At 37.5% G+C, this 13,731-nt stretch overlaps 3 protein-coding genes across 5 annotated transcripts; all 3 read right to left on the bottom strand.

Annotated features, from left to right (window-relative positions):
- Positions 1-6,248: 6,248 nt before the first annotated feature.
- LOC126626480 (uncharacterized) lies at positions 6,249-7,582 on the bottom strand. 2 transcript variants are annotated; one of them, XM_050295803.1, is made up of 5 exons: positions 7,091-7,582; positions 6,893-7,007; positions 6,726-6,807; positions 6,587-6,638; positions 6,249-6,317 (listed from the first exon to the last, which is right to left on the bottom strand). In XM_050295803.1, exons 1-5 carry the CDS (start codon positions 7,490-7,492, stop codon positions 6,249-6,251), a joined length of 720 nt encoding a protein of 239 aa, XP_050151760.1. In that variant the 5' UTR covers positions 7,493-7,582. The 2 variants fall into 2 exon arrangements, with proteins under 2 accessions (XP_050151760.1, XP_050151759.1); XM_050295802.1 differs by having other exon boundaries at positions 6,305-6,638.
- A 1,364-nt stretch (positions 7,583-8,946) lies between these two features.
- Positions 8,947-12,743, bottom strand: LOC126626479 (putative pentatricopeptide repeat-containing protein At3g15130). 2 transcript variants are annotated; one of them, XM_050295801.1, is made up of 3 exons: positions 11,550-12,743; positions 9,990-10,153; positions 8,947-9,447 (listed from the first exon to the last, which is right to left on the bottom strand). In XM_050295801.1, exon 1 carries the CDS (start codon positions 12,532-12,534, stop codon positions 11,662-11,664), a length of 873 nt encoding a protein of 290 aa, XP_050151758.1. In that variant the 5' UTR covers positions 12,535-12,743; the 3' UTR covers positions 8,947-9,447; positions 9,990-10,153; positions 11,550-11,661. The 2 variants fall into 2 exon arrangements, with proteins under 2 accessions (XP_050151758.1, XP_050151756.1); XM_050295799.1 differs by having other exon boundaries at positions 9,990-12,743.
- LOC126625515 (pentatricopeptide repeat-containing protein At2g13600-like) lies at positions 10,095-11,156 on the bottom strand. The gene is made up of 2 exons (XM_050294589.1): positions 10,637-11,156; positions 10,095-10,519 (listed from the first exon to the last, which is right to left on the bottom strand). Exons 1-2 carry the CDS (start codon positions 11,154-11,156, stop codon positions 10,095-10,097), a joined length of 945 nt encoding a protein of 314 aa, XP_050150546.1.
- Positions 12,744-13,731: the final 988 nt, after the last annotated feature.

Below are 13,731 nucleotides of genomic sequence, written 5' to 3'. Positions count from 1 at the left end.
TGTCACATAAATATTACTTCAAAACATTAAAACACATTTGTCGCTTAAGTACTACATCTACACTCGAAAATAAGAGCCTCATAAAAAATACACTATTAATCTATTACAAATATTAAATGTGCAAGGATATGCAAAATGAAAGCGTTTTTGTTTTCAAGGTTGTGAAGCCTTTCTCAAAAGTTTAAACCTTGCCAATGGAACTCAAAGCTTAATGAAAGTGACCCACTAGTGTATTTATTCATACTTTCATTAAGTATAACATAAGATTTTGTGGTATCCACTAGTGTAAATATTTTAAATTGAAGATCGAATTCAATCATTGTATTCATATAGGGTCAAAGAGTGTAGTTGTAAAAAATCATCAAAATCGGAGTTAAAATAACCGTTAAATTGTGATTTTTCATTTATAACCGTCGAAAAGTTTTGTCCCATTACTTAATCTTTAAATGTTTGTTTTTCGCAATTTTTGGCATATGCGATCTCGAAGCATATACAAACAAGTACGACGGTTAGATCGTTGAAACTAGTTTCGTAGAATGCGTATCCCATCAAAACAATAGATTCACTAACACTTAAAAGTTTATTCTTACTTTCATTAAGTATAACATAGGATTTTGTGGTATCCACTAGTGTAAATATTTTAAATTGAAGATCGAATTCATTCATTGTATTCATATAGGGTCAATGAGTGTAGCTGTAAAAAATCATCAAAATTGGAGTTAAAATAACCGTTAAATCGTGATTTTTCGTTTATAACCGTCGAAAAGTTTTGTCTCGTTACTTGATTTCTAAATGTTTGTTTTTTGCAATTTTTTGCATATGCAACCTCGAAGTATATACAAACAAGTTTGACGGTTGGATCGTTGACTAGTTTCGTAGAATGCGTATCCCATCAAAACAATAGATTCACTAACACTTAAGAGTTTATTCATACTTTCATCAAGTATAACATAAGATTTTGTGGTATCCACTAGTGTAAATATTTTAAATTGAAGATTGAATTCATTCATTGTATTTATATAGGGTCAAGGAGTGTAGCTGTAAAAAAATCATCAAAATCAGAGTTAAAATAACCGTTAAATCGTGATTTTTCGTTTATAACCGTCGAAAAGTTTTGTCCGATTACTTGATCTCTGAATGTTTGTTTTTTGCAATTTTTGGCATATGCGATCTTGAAGCATATACAAACAATTTTGACGGTTGGATCGTTGAAACTAATTTGGCAAAATGCGTATCTCATCAAAACAATAGATTCACTAACACTAAAGAGTTCATTCATATTTTCGCCAAGTATAACATAAGATTTTGTGGTATCCACTAGTGTAAATATTTTAAATTGAAGATCGAATTCATTCATTGTATTCATATATGGTCAAGGAGTGTAGCTGTAAAAAAGTTTCAAAATCGAAGTTAAAATAACCGTTAAATCGTGATTTTTCGTTTATAACCGTCAAAACGTTTTGTCCTGTTACTTGATCTCTGAATGTTTTTTTTTTTTGCAATTTTTGGCGTATGCGATCTCGAAGTATATCCAAACATGTTTGATGGTTGGATCGTTGAAACTAGTTTCGTAGAATGCGTATCCCATCAAAACAATAGATTCACTAATACTTAAGAGTTTATTCATACTTTCATCAAGTATAACATAAGATTTTGTGGTATCCACTAGTGTAAATATTTTAAATTGAAGATCGAATTCATTCATTATATTCATATAGGGTCAAGGAGTGTAGATGTAAAAAATCATTAAAATCGGATTTAAATAACCGTTAAATCGTCATTTTTCGTTTATAACTGTCGAAAAGTTTTGTCTCGTTACTTGATCTCTGAATGTTTGTTTTTTGCAATTTTTGGCGTATGCGATCTCGAAGCATATACAAACAAGTTTGATGGTTGGATCATTGAAACTTGTTTCGCAAAATGCGTATCTCATCAAAACAATAGATTCACTAACACTTAAGAATTTATTCATATTTTCATTAAGTATAACATAAGATTTTGTGGTATCCGCTAGTGTAAATATTTTAAATTGAAGATCGAATTCATTCATTATATTCATATAGGGTCAAGGAGTGTAGCTGTAAAAAATTATCAAAATTGGAGTTAAAATAACCGTTAAATCGTGATTTTTCGTTTATAACCGTCGAAAAGTTTTGTTCCTTTACTTGATCTCTGAATGTTTGTTTTTTGCAATTTTTGGTGTATGTGATCTCGAAGTTTATACAAACATGTTTGACGGTTGGATCATTGAAACTAGTTTCGTAGAATGCGTATCTCATCAAAACAATTGATTCACTAACATTTAAGAGTTTATTCATACTTTCATCAAGTGTAACATAAGATTTTGTGATATCCACTAGTGTAAATATTTTAAATTGAAGATCGAATTCATTCATTGTATTCATATAGGGTCAAGGAGTGTAGCTGTAAAAAATCATCAAAATCGGAGTTAAAATAACCGTTAAATCGTGATTTTTTGTTTATAACCGTCGGAAAGTTTTGTCTTGTTACTTGATCTGTGAATGTTTTTTATTTTGTAATTTTTTGCTGATGCGATCTCGAAGCATATACAAACAAGTTTGACGGTTAGATCGTTGAAATTAGTTTCATATAATTCGTATCCCATGAAGTTCAATGGTGTGTGTGTGTATATATATATTTAGGGTAAAAGACTGTTTACTACCCTCATGTTTCATGGTTTTCAACATTTAGTACATCAAATTTTTTTCGTCTCAGAGTCATACCTAAAGTGTAAATTTTGGGACAGTCTCATACATCCGTTAATCAAACTGTTAAATTTGCCGTTAATTGTGACGTGACGCCCATGTGGACAATGACGTGGCGCCACGTGTCAGCCACGTTTTTTTTTGTGTGACACGTTTTTTTTTTTTTTTCTTCTTCTCCTTTCTTCTTTCTTCTTCTTCTTCTTCTTTTCTTCTTCCACCCGACTGCAAACTTTTTTTTTCCTCCTCCTTCTCCTTCTTCCTTCTTCCTTCTTCTTCCTTCTCCTTCTCCTTCTCCTTTTTCTTTCTCCGAATCTGGGGATTTTTTTTTCTCTTTCTTCTTCTTCTTTCTTCTTCTTTCTTCTTTCTTCTTTCTTCTTCCACCCGACTGCAAACTTTTTTTTTTTTTTTTACTTCCTCCTTCTCCTTCTTCCTTCCTCCTTCTTCCTTCCCCTTCTTCTCCTTCTTCCTTCTTCTTCCTTCTCCTTCTCCTTCTCCTTTTTCTTCCTCCGAATCTGGGGAATTTTTTTTTTCCTGCTTCCTTCTCCTTCCTCCTTATTCCTTCTTCTTCTTCTTCTTCTTCCTCCGAATCTATCCAGATTCGTTTTTGTTTTTGTTTTTCCTTCTTTCTTCTTCTTCCTCCTTCCTCCTTCCTTCTTCCTTCTTCTTTCCCCTTCTTCTCCTTCTCCTTCTTTTTCTTCTTCTTCTTCTTCTTCCTCCGAATCTGGGGAAGTTTTTTTTTTTTCTTTTTTTTCTTCCTCTTCCTCCTTCTTCCTTCTCCTTCCTCCTTCCTCCTTCTTCCTTCTTCTTCTTCCTCCGAATCTGTCCAGATTCGTTTTTGTTTTTGTTTTTCCTTCTTTCTTCTTCTTCCTCCTTCCTCCTTCCTTCTTCCTTCTTCTTTCCCCTTCTTCTCCTTCTCCTTCTTTTTCTTCTTCTTCTTCTTCTTCCTCCGAATCTGGGGAAGTTTTTTTTTTTTCTTTTTTTTTCTTCCTCTTCCTCCTTCTTCCTTCTCCTTCCTCCTTCCTCCTCCTTCCTCCTTCCTCCTTCTTCTTCATCTTCCTCAAAAAAAAAAAAAAAAAAAAAAAAACCGAATCTGGGCAAATTCGGAGGAAGAAGAAGATGAAGAAGAGGAAGGAAGAAGGAGGAAGAAAAAAAGAACTTCCCCAGATTCGGAGGAAGAGAAGGAAGAAGGAGAAGAAGGGGAAGGAAGGAGAAGGAGGAAGGAAAAAAAAATGTTGTAGTCGGGTGGAAGAAGAAGAAGAAGAAAAAGAAGAAAGAAAAAAAAAAAAAACGTGGCTGACACGTGGCGCCCAGTCATTGTCCACATGGGCGCCACGTCACAATTAACGACAAATTTAACAGTTTAACTAACGGATGTATGAGATTGTCCCAAAATTTACACTTTAGGTATGACTCTGAGACGAAAAAAACTTGATGTACTAAATGTTGAAAACCATGAAACATGAGGGTAGTAAACAGTCTTTTACCCATATATTTATTTATTTATTAAGTAGATTTAAATCTATTTATTTTGTATGTACAATTATTATAGTTTTTAGGGGTATAAAATTGTTAAATTAATATATATAATTATTATAGTATTTTTTTAGAGTTATAAAATTATTAAATTAATATTCTGCTTATCGTGTATCGTGTTACCCACGTGTATACCTGAACCAACCCGTTACTTGTTAATTTCGTGTCATGTCGTGTCGTGTCGGATTATCGGATCGTGTCAGGAATTGTGCCTAGTGCAAAGACATGCATAAAAACGTGTCATTTTCGATCAATGTAATTACGTGACATTCGTTTCCACACGTGTCAACTGGAAACTTGAAAACTCCCGAAGCTTCATTTGGCCCTCCACATCTTCTGGAACTTGAACCACATCCTCAGCGTTTGTGTCGCTGTTGCAGGAAGACAAGCGCAGCAGGCAGGTATGAGATCTAACTCTAATCTTAACTAGTATGTCTACTGTATCAGTTTGTTGGGTTACTTTGGTTAACTGATCACAAAAACAAACTTTAATATTTTTCACCGATCAATCCGAAGTTTTCCATAATTTTCACTCAACTGTAAGTTCTTCGAGTCACTGGGACGTGTCTAATTTTATTATGCTTTTAGTGTTTATTGTTCAGTTATTAACCCGTTGAACTGGGTACGTACTATCAAGGTTCACTTTCTTTTAGTTACACTTTGCAGTCAAAATATTAGGCCAAAAATAAAAAAAACTGCAGTAAAACTGAACTAGGGGCTGTCGGAATATTAGATCTATTCCTTTGTTGCAATTGAAGCTATATATATATTTGTGTTTACATGTTGTGTTAATGCAATCAGGTAGCGATTTTCACTCTGATTTTATCGGTTTGCACTCCCTCCCTTCCGTTATTACGCGTTGATAGTTGAATGCATAAAAGGAGAATGGAAGCGTAAAAACGAGGGGAGGAGTGTGAATGAACAAAGGATTGCGAAAATTGCTAGCCATTTGATTAATTACCAATGAAATTCATGGAAGCATTGTTCTTGTTTCGGTTTATTGAACAAGGGATTGCTATGCATTGTCAAGTGGCGTGCTTTTAAATATGCTTCCAATATGAAGTATTAATTTCAGGGAATCTGAGAACCGTCTCCAACATTTTATTCATATGCTTCCCTGCATTGCGAATGATGATTGTTGATATGATGATGTTATCTACAATCCATTTCTTTTCCAACCCCCTCACATTGAGTGATCATGGAGTGCGTCGCTCCTTGTAGGAGAATTGGGAAGAAAATCGAGAAAGAAAACAGGCTTTTCTAACACATTTTTCCATGTTATCACTTTGTTCCAGGATTGTCAGTTTCTAGTATTAACTACTTCATTGTGAAACGATCAGCAAAAAGAGATCTTACATGCGTGGAATAGCTGTGTTATCACCCGCAAAGATCAAATTCAAACAACTATACCCTATGAAAGGTTCATGGGGTAATATATATTCTCTCATTTGACGCTTTTCTAGTTAGAATTGTATGGTATAACAACTTCTCGGTCTGACTAATGTAGTGGATTATAATTAGGTACTTTGGTCAGTTCAACACCAAAGAGACTAGGGAACAACGATAATGGGGAAGGAGGAATTGTTACAAAAGAGAAAACCGAACCATTGGTCGCCTTCAGCAGGCCTCCACCACTTCCACCAGTTTTCGGCCCATTGCTTCTTCTCTCGCTGCTAGAAACGTGGTCAAGTCGTGATAGCAATGATGACTGACAGGTGATTTAGTTGTCCTTCTAATGTTATTCCTCGTTGAAGAAAAACTTTGCAATGTAAAGCAAAATGTAGTATGCATGGCCAAGTATACGCGCTGCAAGGTTCCAAAGCCTTAAGTAGCTTTCTAGAAGTGGTGCGATAAGTAATGCGTATATCTTCCATAACCATCGCAAAACAATATGAGGACTTTTTAGGAACCCTGCATCAGAGATATCTTATGTTATGTAATATATGTGACATGTACGATATGCTGAGGTTTTGAAACATATGGTGAAAGCTAACGTAACGTACATTCAGCAAGTTTTGGGAAACCATCAAATAGTGAAGTCACCGTCTTTAACATACTCTGAATTGTGGCAAAGGAACAAACACATAATGAAAGGGTCAATAATACGCAATTTACCGTTCTTGTTTTCTTATCATGATGATAGAGGCTAAAGCACTATATATTATGATAATAGTAAGCAAAGGGGGAGTGATTTCTGCACACTGTTTTTCACCTTCTGCACGTCCTTAATTCTGGCCTTTGATTTGTTCAATCCAGTGGCTAAAAAACAAAGGGGTGTGCAAGAGGTGAGAAAGGGTGTGAAGAAATAATTTCCGAAGCGAAATTACCAGCACTAGTGTTCCTGGTTTGATTGGTGATTCAATAACTATCTGTGCTTTCCTGCAAACAATTACAATCAGCAAGGTTTTCTTCATCTTCAATCTCAATTGAATGAGAGGCTAAAGTAGTAAATCTAAAATGCTGTACTTGATTATTATTTTATCTCCTTCTTTGGAGCATTCGAAGAAGCTACAGCCTCTGGTGAAGGGGATCTGTTTGTTTTTCCATTCTGCAAGGCCAAACATAAGTTATTTCGTAGAACTAGATTTATATTTAGGTCTTTATGCGGAAGCGATAATCGTTTATGGATGTACCCATATGCCAGTTTGCTGCTGCTGTTAGTTCATCTCCTTCGCATACGTGTCGTAAAATGAACTTGACATTTTGGCCCATGCCTGCAGTTAGCTGCTCAAAAAAGCTCATAACCTCCTGCATAAATGAAGTTTAGGTTTTGTCAGTAGAAAGGGAAAACTATTGCTTTATTGTCATGAGGAAGAACAAAGAGTATTGACCTTTTTGCCGTGTAATGGTGTGTGGAAAGAGCACTCTTCAATGTAGCAGTCTTCTGAGATGTGATCACGTAGTTGCTTTAAGTTTTTCTCATTCATGCATCTGTAGAATTGCTTGATTGTGTCCGATGGAGAAGGAGAAGGAGAAGGAGATCCCGGAAAAATGTCTGAGTTTCTCGTTGCTGCTAATGCAGGAAACACCCTGTGCTCATTCAATAGTCTATCTTGTGCCTTCCTTGTCATATAGATGCAATGTTGCAGAGTATTTGTTCTGCTGAGGGGCAATTGGCATGTTCTTTTGATAGCCAAGGAACCAATGGCTGGTCCTGGTCCTGGTCCTGCCATTGGTTTGAGGCAAATTCTCCGACTCGTGGTTTTGCCGGAGAAATTGACAACGGTAGCCATTGTGTTGTGAAGAAATTGGAACAAGATGGTGAAAAGTTGGAGAAAGAATGATGTAGCATGTAGGGGTAGAGAATTTGACGCAAGGGACTAGTGTGACCGAGTAGAGGAAAGAATAAAGGCACATTTGCACCATTGCTTTAGTTAAGGAATCCAATTGCTTATAGTTCCATTTGGTTGTGCCTTGCTATGAAATCCAAGTATCACCACATCATGGAAAATAATGAGATGTGTTACAAATGGACAGTCTTCACCATTTTCTACGTTATCGGAATCGGAAACATGTATGTAGGAAACTGGTAGGACAAGGCAACCGATGCAGCTTGCGAGTTGCATATCCATGTTTCTTCTCTGTGATATTTTCTCGACAACACATGATCAATTGATTTGTGCGGCGTACATATTTTGCACCGCAAATAATGAATAACTTCCGACACAGATTTTCCTACTTCAAAACGATGGAATTTGGTTTGCTATCTGCGTGCATTTCCACGCCTAAAAATAAATGACCTGAGCTATTATGCATTAAAAACTTATTTTGTTTTGAAAAGTTAATAAAAGTATAATATTATGTTTAATTTCAAATATGACGTTTAACTAAACCTGTCAAGTCATGTGTCATTATTCAAAATTACATTTTTTTTTTAAATTTTAAAATATTTTCTATCAGAATATATATGGGCCATTAAATTATTTGAACTCAGTGACCAAGTTCTGCGGCAGAACCATTCTTTTTTTAGTTTATAAAGCTAAAAATGAATTACTATGGCCGTTTGATCACATGACCATTGGAAATCCAATAGTTCGAAATTTCCCACGTTTCAAAGAATCTGCAACGCGGGCCCATCGCTTGGATTTTTGTGGACGACTCACCCACCGCTAAGCGCAAAAAAATTATAACATGGGTGATGTCACCTTGACGTCAGACTGCCTCAGGCAATGGGTAGGGCAATTTTGGCCCGAGTGAGCACACCATCGTTGGGATAATATACTAAGCTCGGCATTGCTATATAAACACCCCCGCAATGCGACAATATCCACATCCACCAAACAATTAAACTCGTTGTAGAGAGAAGCATCAAAATTTCATCAGCTTACGAAATGAATAGCAAGGTCTTTTGACGTTCCCGCCACTGAAATCTCCAAAGCAGAAGGCCTCTTCCAAAGCCTTTTCAGATCGCAAACACCGCTGCAGGAAAGCCCATTTTTAGTTTAAGAGTTAGAGCTCTAGAAACTAAAGTTTGATGATAAACTAAAATGTATGATCCATTGATCACAACCTTGTCAATGTAATTAGCATCCTCCAAAAGATACAGAAATCTGTCATCATCTCAAGGCATTCCAATTTTACTCGACCTTATAATTAGAGAAATGATTTCCAGATGCTACTTTGATTCCCATTTGATTAAATTCATTAAGGCCAAAAATAACTTGTAGATAACCCGCACATATTCGTGTTAGGACAAACTCAAACCAATCATTACTCATTAGCATTAAACTATGGATTAACAGATTTATCAGTCACCAAATCATCACAAATATTCAAATGTCTCAAGTTAAGCTGAAAGGAATCTTGTACAGCAGGACATTCTAGCTGCCATGCCCCTAACAAACACCAGTCTCTGAAAAAGCTTGTTTCCAGCTTTCTCTAATCTTCCCGGATCAATCCTCCCCTGTCCTAGGCTTAATGGGTTGGTTGAGCTACATAAACTCCCAACCAATCCCACTATATCCACACCCATCAAACAAGAAAACCGCGTAAGAAAAGAACGGATATTTCCTCAGCTTACAAAATGATCAGCAAGATCTCTGTTGCTTCTACCGCTGAAACTTGCAACAACTTCAGAAGCAGGAAGCCTCTGCCAAAGCGGGGACAGATAAAAATCAAGAATAGCTGCAAATGCCATTCATTCAATAGTCTCTGTCCTCTCCAAAACCTCTTCAGATCGCAAACGTCACTGCAGGAAAACCCACTTGTAGTGAGAGCTAGAAGAGTAGAAGTTTATAGATTAATTTTATTATAAAATGTATGACCGCTATCTTCTTAATATGTTTAGCTCTTCTTCTATCAAGTGGTTTTTCTTTTTCCTTTCAAACTCAATTGACAGTTTCTAGTCACACATAGCAGTTGACTGGGAAAAGGAAAAAACCCCAGAACGTCAAAAATAAGAATAACAAGGAAATTTTCGATTTCATGAGTGGGCAGATGATTCAATATAAACCAACATACATTCTTTCTGTCATAGCTTTAAACATAACTCACAATGTTAGCACTTAGCAGAACAAAACGATATTATCAGTTATATTGTCGGTTATGCTCATAGCTACTGGACCATGGAAGATAACCTTGTAAAGCAGGTAAATAATTATCTAAACAGTCCATAAACCAAAATAAAAAGTTGATGACCAATGTCATATTATAGTAGAACTTCCAAATGCAATATGGTATAATACTGATGCAAGAGCATATGTGACTGGACTTCATAAATAGAACACGAACCTCATTGGATGACTAGCTCTTCAATCAATGGCAAGGATGCCACTTCTGTTCCTACACGGTAGCCAAGTAAACAATGTGAATGGTTCAATATGTACAATGATGTGGTCATATGTCAAAGATCATTAAACTCGGACCATCATTTTCCAATTTTGCTGTCACCGACATCTGCTGGTACAACCTTAGTAGTTCAGTATGTATTTCTGTATTCCCAGAATATAATTTGTCATCAGCAAAAAAGTAATGAAGCGATCCTCCAACTTGAAGCCAACTAGAACCAGGTTCCTTGTTGACGATTTTTTCCTTCATTTCCTTTCTCACTTTTCCAACAGCACTCCACATGCCAGCTGAGGCATACAGATTTGAAAGCGAAATATATGCAGATTCGTTTTCAGGCTCCAGTTCAAGAAGCTTCCTTGCTGCGACTTTCCGCATATCAATGTTTCTATGGATGTTACAGGCCGATAGAAGAATCTGCCATATATGAGCATCAGGGGTAATGGGCATTTGATCAATGGTCCTCTTTGCTTCTTCTAAGAGTCCAAGTCAGCCAAGTAGGTCAACCAAGCAAGCATAGTGTTCGATATGTGGCTTTAGCTCATGAAGCTCAATCATTGAGTTTAAGTAAGTAAAAGCTTCTTTAACAAGACCTGCATGGCAACATGAAGTAAGAAGTCCCAGATCTGTTATCTGATCGGGTTTTGTTCCAAATTTAGACATCTTGTTGAATAGTTCCGACAGTTCATGTTGAAAACCATGTTGAGCGTATCCCATCACCATAGCATTCCAAGAAGCCAAATTACTTGTGGAAGCATTCTTAAACGCCTTTTCTGCATCACCTATGCTTCCGCACTTGCAATAAACGTCAACAATAGCACTTTCAACATAAAAACTCCCTTGATCCAATCCAGTTTTGAGAACTAGGGAGTGAATCACTAGTCCCTGTTCTAACTCAGTTATAGCACCACAAGCTTTAAGGACAGTACTGAAAGTTGAACAGTCCACTTCAAGTTTCAAGCCCCTCGCAGTATGGAACAAATTGATAGCATCAGCATGACAACCGGCACAGACAAAACTAGCTGCCATTGAATTAAGAAGTACCGAATTTATCTTGTCAGTATTAGGAAATGCCCTTTTTGCTTCTTCAATCCAATTGCATCTTCCATACATTGTTATCAAGCAAGACACCACAAGATCATCCAACAGGAACCCCAAGTTTGATTACATGTGAATGGATTTGCATTGCCAGCTTTGGAGAATTCAAGTTGGACGCAACTTCAAGAAGGCTAGACAGAGTATACCCATTAGGTGGTAATGAGACATCACGCATGCATCGAAAAATCTCAAAAGCCTGTGTGACAAATCCATTCTCAGAATATCCAGCAAGCAAAGAATTCCAAGAAACAGAATCTCAGCAAAGCATATCATCAAACACACGCCTAGCATCACCTATTTGCCCACATTTCCCATACATGAATATCAACAGATTGCCAACAGAAACCACCTGTAAGCACCCCAGTTTCTGACAGAGTGCTTGGATTTGTTTACCGGGTTTCAACATTCCCGGCCATCCAATAGCCAACAAAACATTAATAATCGTATAATCATTCACCTCCAAACCCCGAGAGTGTAAAACTCTAAACAATTCCCAAGCTTCCACATCATCATAAGCAGCTCATATCCTCTCAGTCCAAGAAACAGCATCTGGTTCAGTCATTTCATCAAACACCTTAACCGCACTCCGGCTACTCCCACACCTAGAGTACATATTCATAACTGCATTACTCAAATGAACCGAAAACCCGCATAAAAATCCCATATTTACAGCAACTCCATGAATCTGTTCCCCTTCCTTCTCATCACACAATCCACCCAGCACAGCAGTCAAGCTAAACTCATTCAACTCCAAACCCAACCTCCTCATCTCCCCAAACACCTCCTTACTCTTCTCCAACTTGCCGCTCCAAACATACCCAGAAATCATAGCAGTCCAAGCCACATTGTCCGCAACCAAACACTCCCCAAAGCAATTCTCTGCTGCCGACCCAATATCCCCAATCGTCATATAATTCTCCACCAACCCACTAACCACAAAACCCCCATAACCAAACCCCAATCTCAAACAAACCCCATGGGCAATCTCATTCTCCTCCAACCCATCACACGCTTTCACCAGAGAACTCACTGTAAACCCATCTGGCCTTAAGCCCACGTGCCTCAACCAATCGAATAGCCCAAAAATCGGCCCGGGTGGTCCAAACTGGGCCAATCTAGCAATGAGTGCGTTGTAGGAGACTGTATATGGTTCTGGAGCGTCGTTTAGGAACCGGAGGGCGTGGGAGATGTAACCCGACTTGGAAAATTTCGAAATGAGAGCGGAGGCGAGGAAGGGGTCCAGGCGGTGGCCGGACTTGAGAAAAAGGGCGTAGGTTTGGTCTGTGAGGTTGGGGCTGAGAGGGGAGGTTGATGCGGAGGCTTTTAGGGCTTCTGGGTAGAGACATAGACGCGCTAAGGCTTTGATAGGTTGTTGTGCTAACTGTTCATTCATGGTTTGCTGTAATCCTCAAGAAAAGTGATTGTCCCTATATGTACTTCCGTCAAGTTACCACTTTAGCACCATGATGTTACTTAAAGACATTTCTGGATCTCGACGAAAGTAAACTTGGTAGGAATTTTAGTAGGTGGTATTCTAATGGGTATTGCCAAGAAATCAAAACTATTTCTGGTTTCCTAATTCAAATGGGTTGGTAATGATGGCATAAGAATAATGATGAAATTGAGTGGTAAATCTCTAATGATACAAAACTATTGATACATTAGCCCTGCTTCGAGCCTTCAACTTGTCTCAACTCGGGATTTTTCCTTGGCAGGGAGATTCCTCGTTTAAAATTTAGAGGTGGCCACCAAAACGTTCCTCTAAAAGGTCGATAAGTTGACTAAGTCACTCAAAAGTTAGAAAAAGCTAACACATTTTTCGTGCTCAGCTTCCGTCAAGTGTTACCACTTTAGCACCATGATGTTACTTAAAGACATTTCTGGATCTTGACGAAAGTAAACTTCGTAGGAATTTTAGTAGGTTGTATTCTAATGGGTATTGCCAAGGAATCAAAACTATTTCTGGTTTCCTAATTCAAATGGGTTGGTAATGATGGCATAAGAATAATGATGAAATTGAGTGGTAAATCTCTGATGATACAAAACTATTGATACATTAGCCCTGCTTCGAGCCTTCAACTTGTCTCAATTCGGGATTTTTTCTTGGCAGGGAGATTCTTCGTTTAAAATTTAGAGGTGGCCACCAAAACGTTCCTCTAAAAGGTCGATAAGTTGACTAAGTCACTCAAAAGTTAGAAAAAGCTAACACATTTTTCGTGCTCGACTTCCGTCAAGTGTTACCACTTTAGCACCATGATGTTACTTAAAGACATTTCTGGATCTCAACGAAAGTAAACTTCGTAGGAATTTTTCCTAACGCAACCTGTATGATAAGATTGAGTGTAATCATAATATACACTCTAGTGCTACAATCACGTGAAGACTTGCACTGTTCGAGGTCACATACGAGTCGGAGTTGCCTATTGCAACCTGTACGACAAGACTGGCACTTACTTGGATCCAAGGCAAGTGTACGATTCAGATGTGAACATACAAGTGAAAGACTAGCCCTGGCCCTAGGCGAGCATAAAACATAAATATAGTCATGTCATAGTGGTTCGATAGTTCTAATCAACATAATATCATTCAT

This window comes from Malus sylvestris, chromosome 6, assembly GCF_916048215.2.
Source record: "Malus sylvestris chromosome 6, drMalSylv7.2, whole genome shotgun sequence".
Taxonomy (NCBI): domain Eukaryota; kingdom Viridiplantae; phylum Streptophyta; class Magnoliopsida; order Rosales; family Rosaceae; genus Malus; species Malus sylvestris.
This window is presented reverse-complemented; position numbering and strand designations above follow the sequence as displayed.

Excerpts from the sequence above, each read along its gene's own strand:
- LOC126626480 (XM_050295802.1), bottom strand. The coding sequence starts at position 7,492 with ATGGCTACCGTTGTCAATTTCTCCGGCAAAACCACGAGTCGGAGAATT. Across the intron at positions 7,008-7,090 it reads CACCATTACACGGCAAAAAG|GAGGTTATGAGCTTTTTTGA; the intron begins GTCAATACTCTT and ends TCATTTATGCAG. Across the intron at positions 6,639-6,725 it reads GGAGATAAAATAATAATCAA|GAAAGCACAGATAGTTATTG; the intron begins GTACAGCATTTT and ends AATTGTTTGCAG.
- LOC126625515 (XM_050294589.1), bottom strand. The coding sequence starts at position 11,156 with ATGTATGGAAGATGCAATTGGATTGAAGAAGCAAAAAGGGCATTTCCT. Across the intron at positions 10,520-10,636 it reads TACTTCATGTTGCCATGCAG|AAGAAGCAAAGAGGACCATT; the intron begins GTCTTGTTAAAG and ends TTGGACTCTTAG.
- LOC126626479 (XM_050295799.1), bottom strand. The coding sequence starts at position 12,534 with ATGAATGAACAGTTAGCACAACAACCTATCAAAGCCTTAGCGCGTCTA.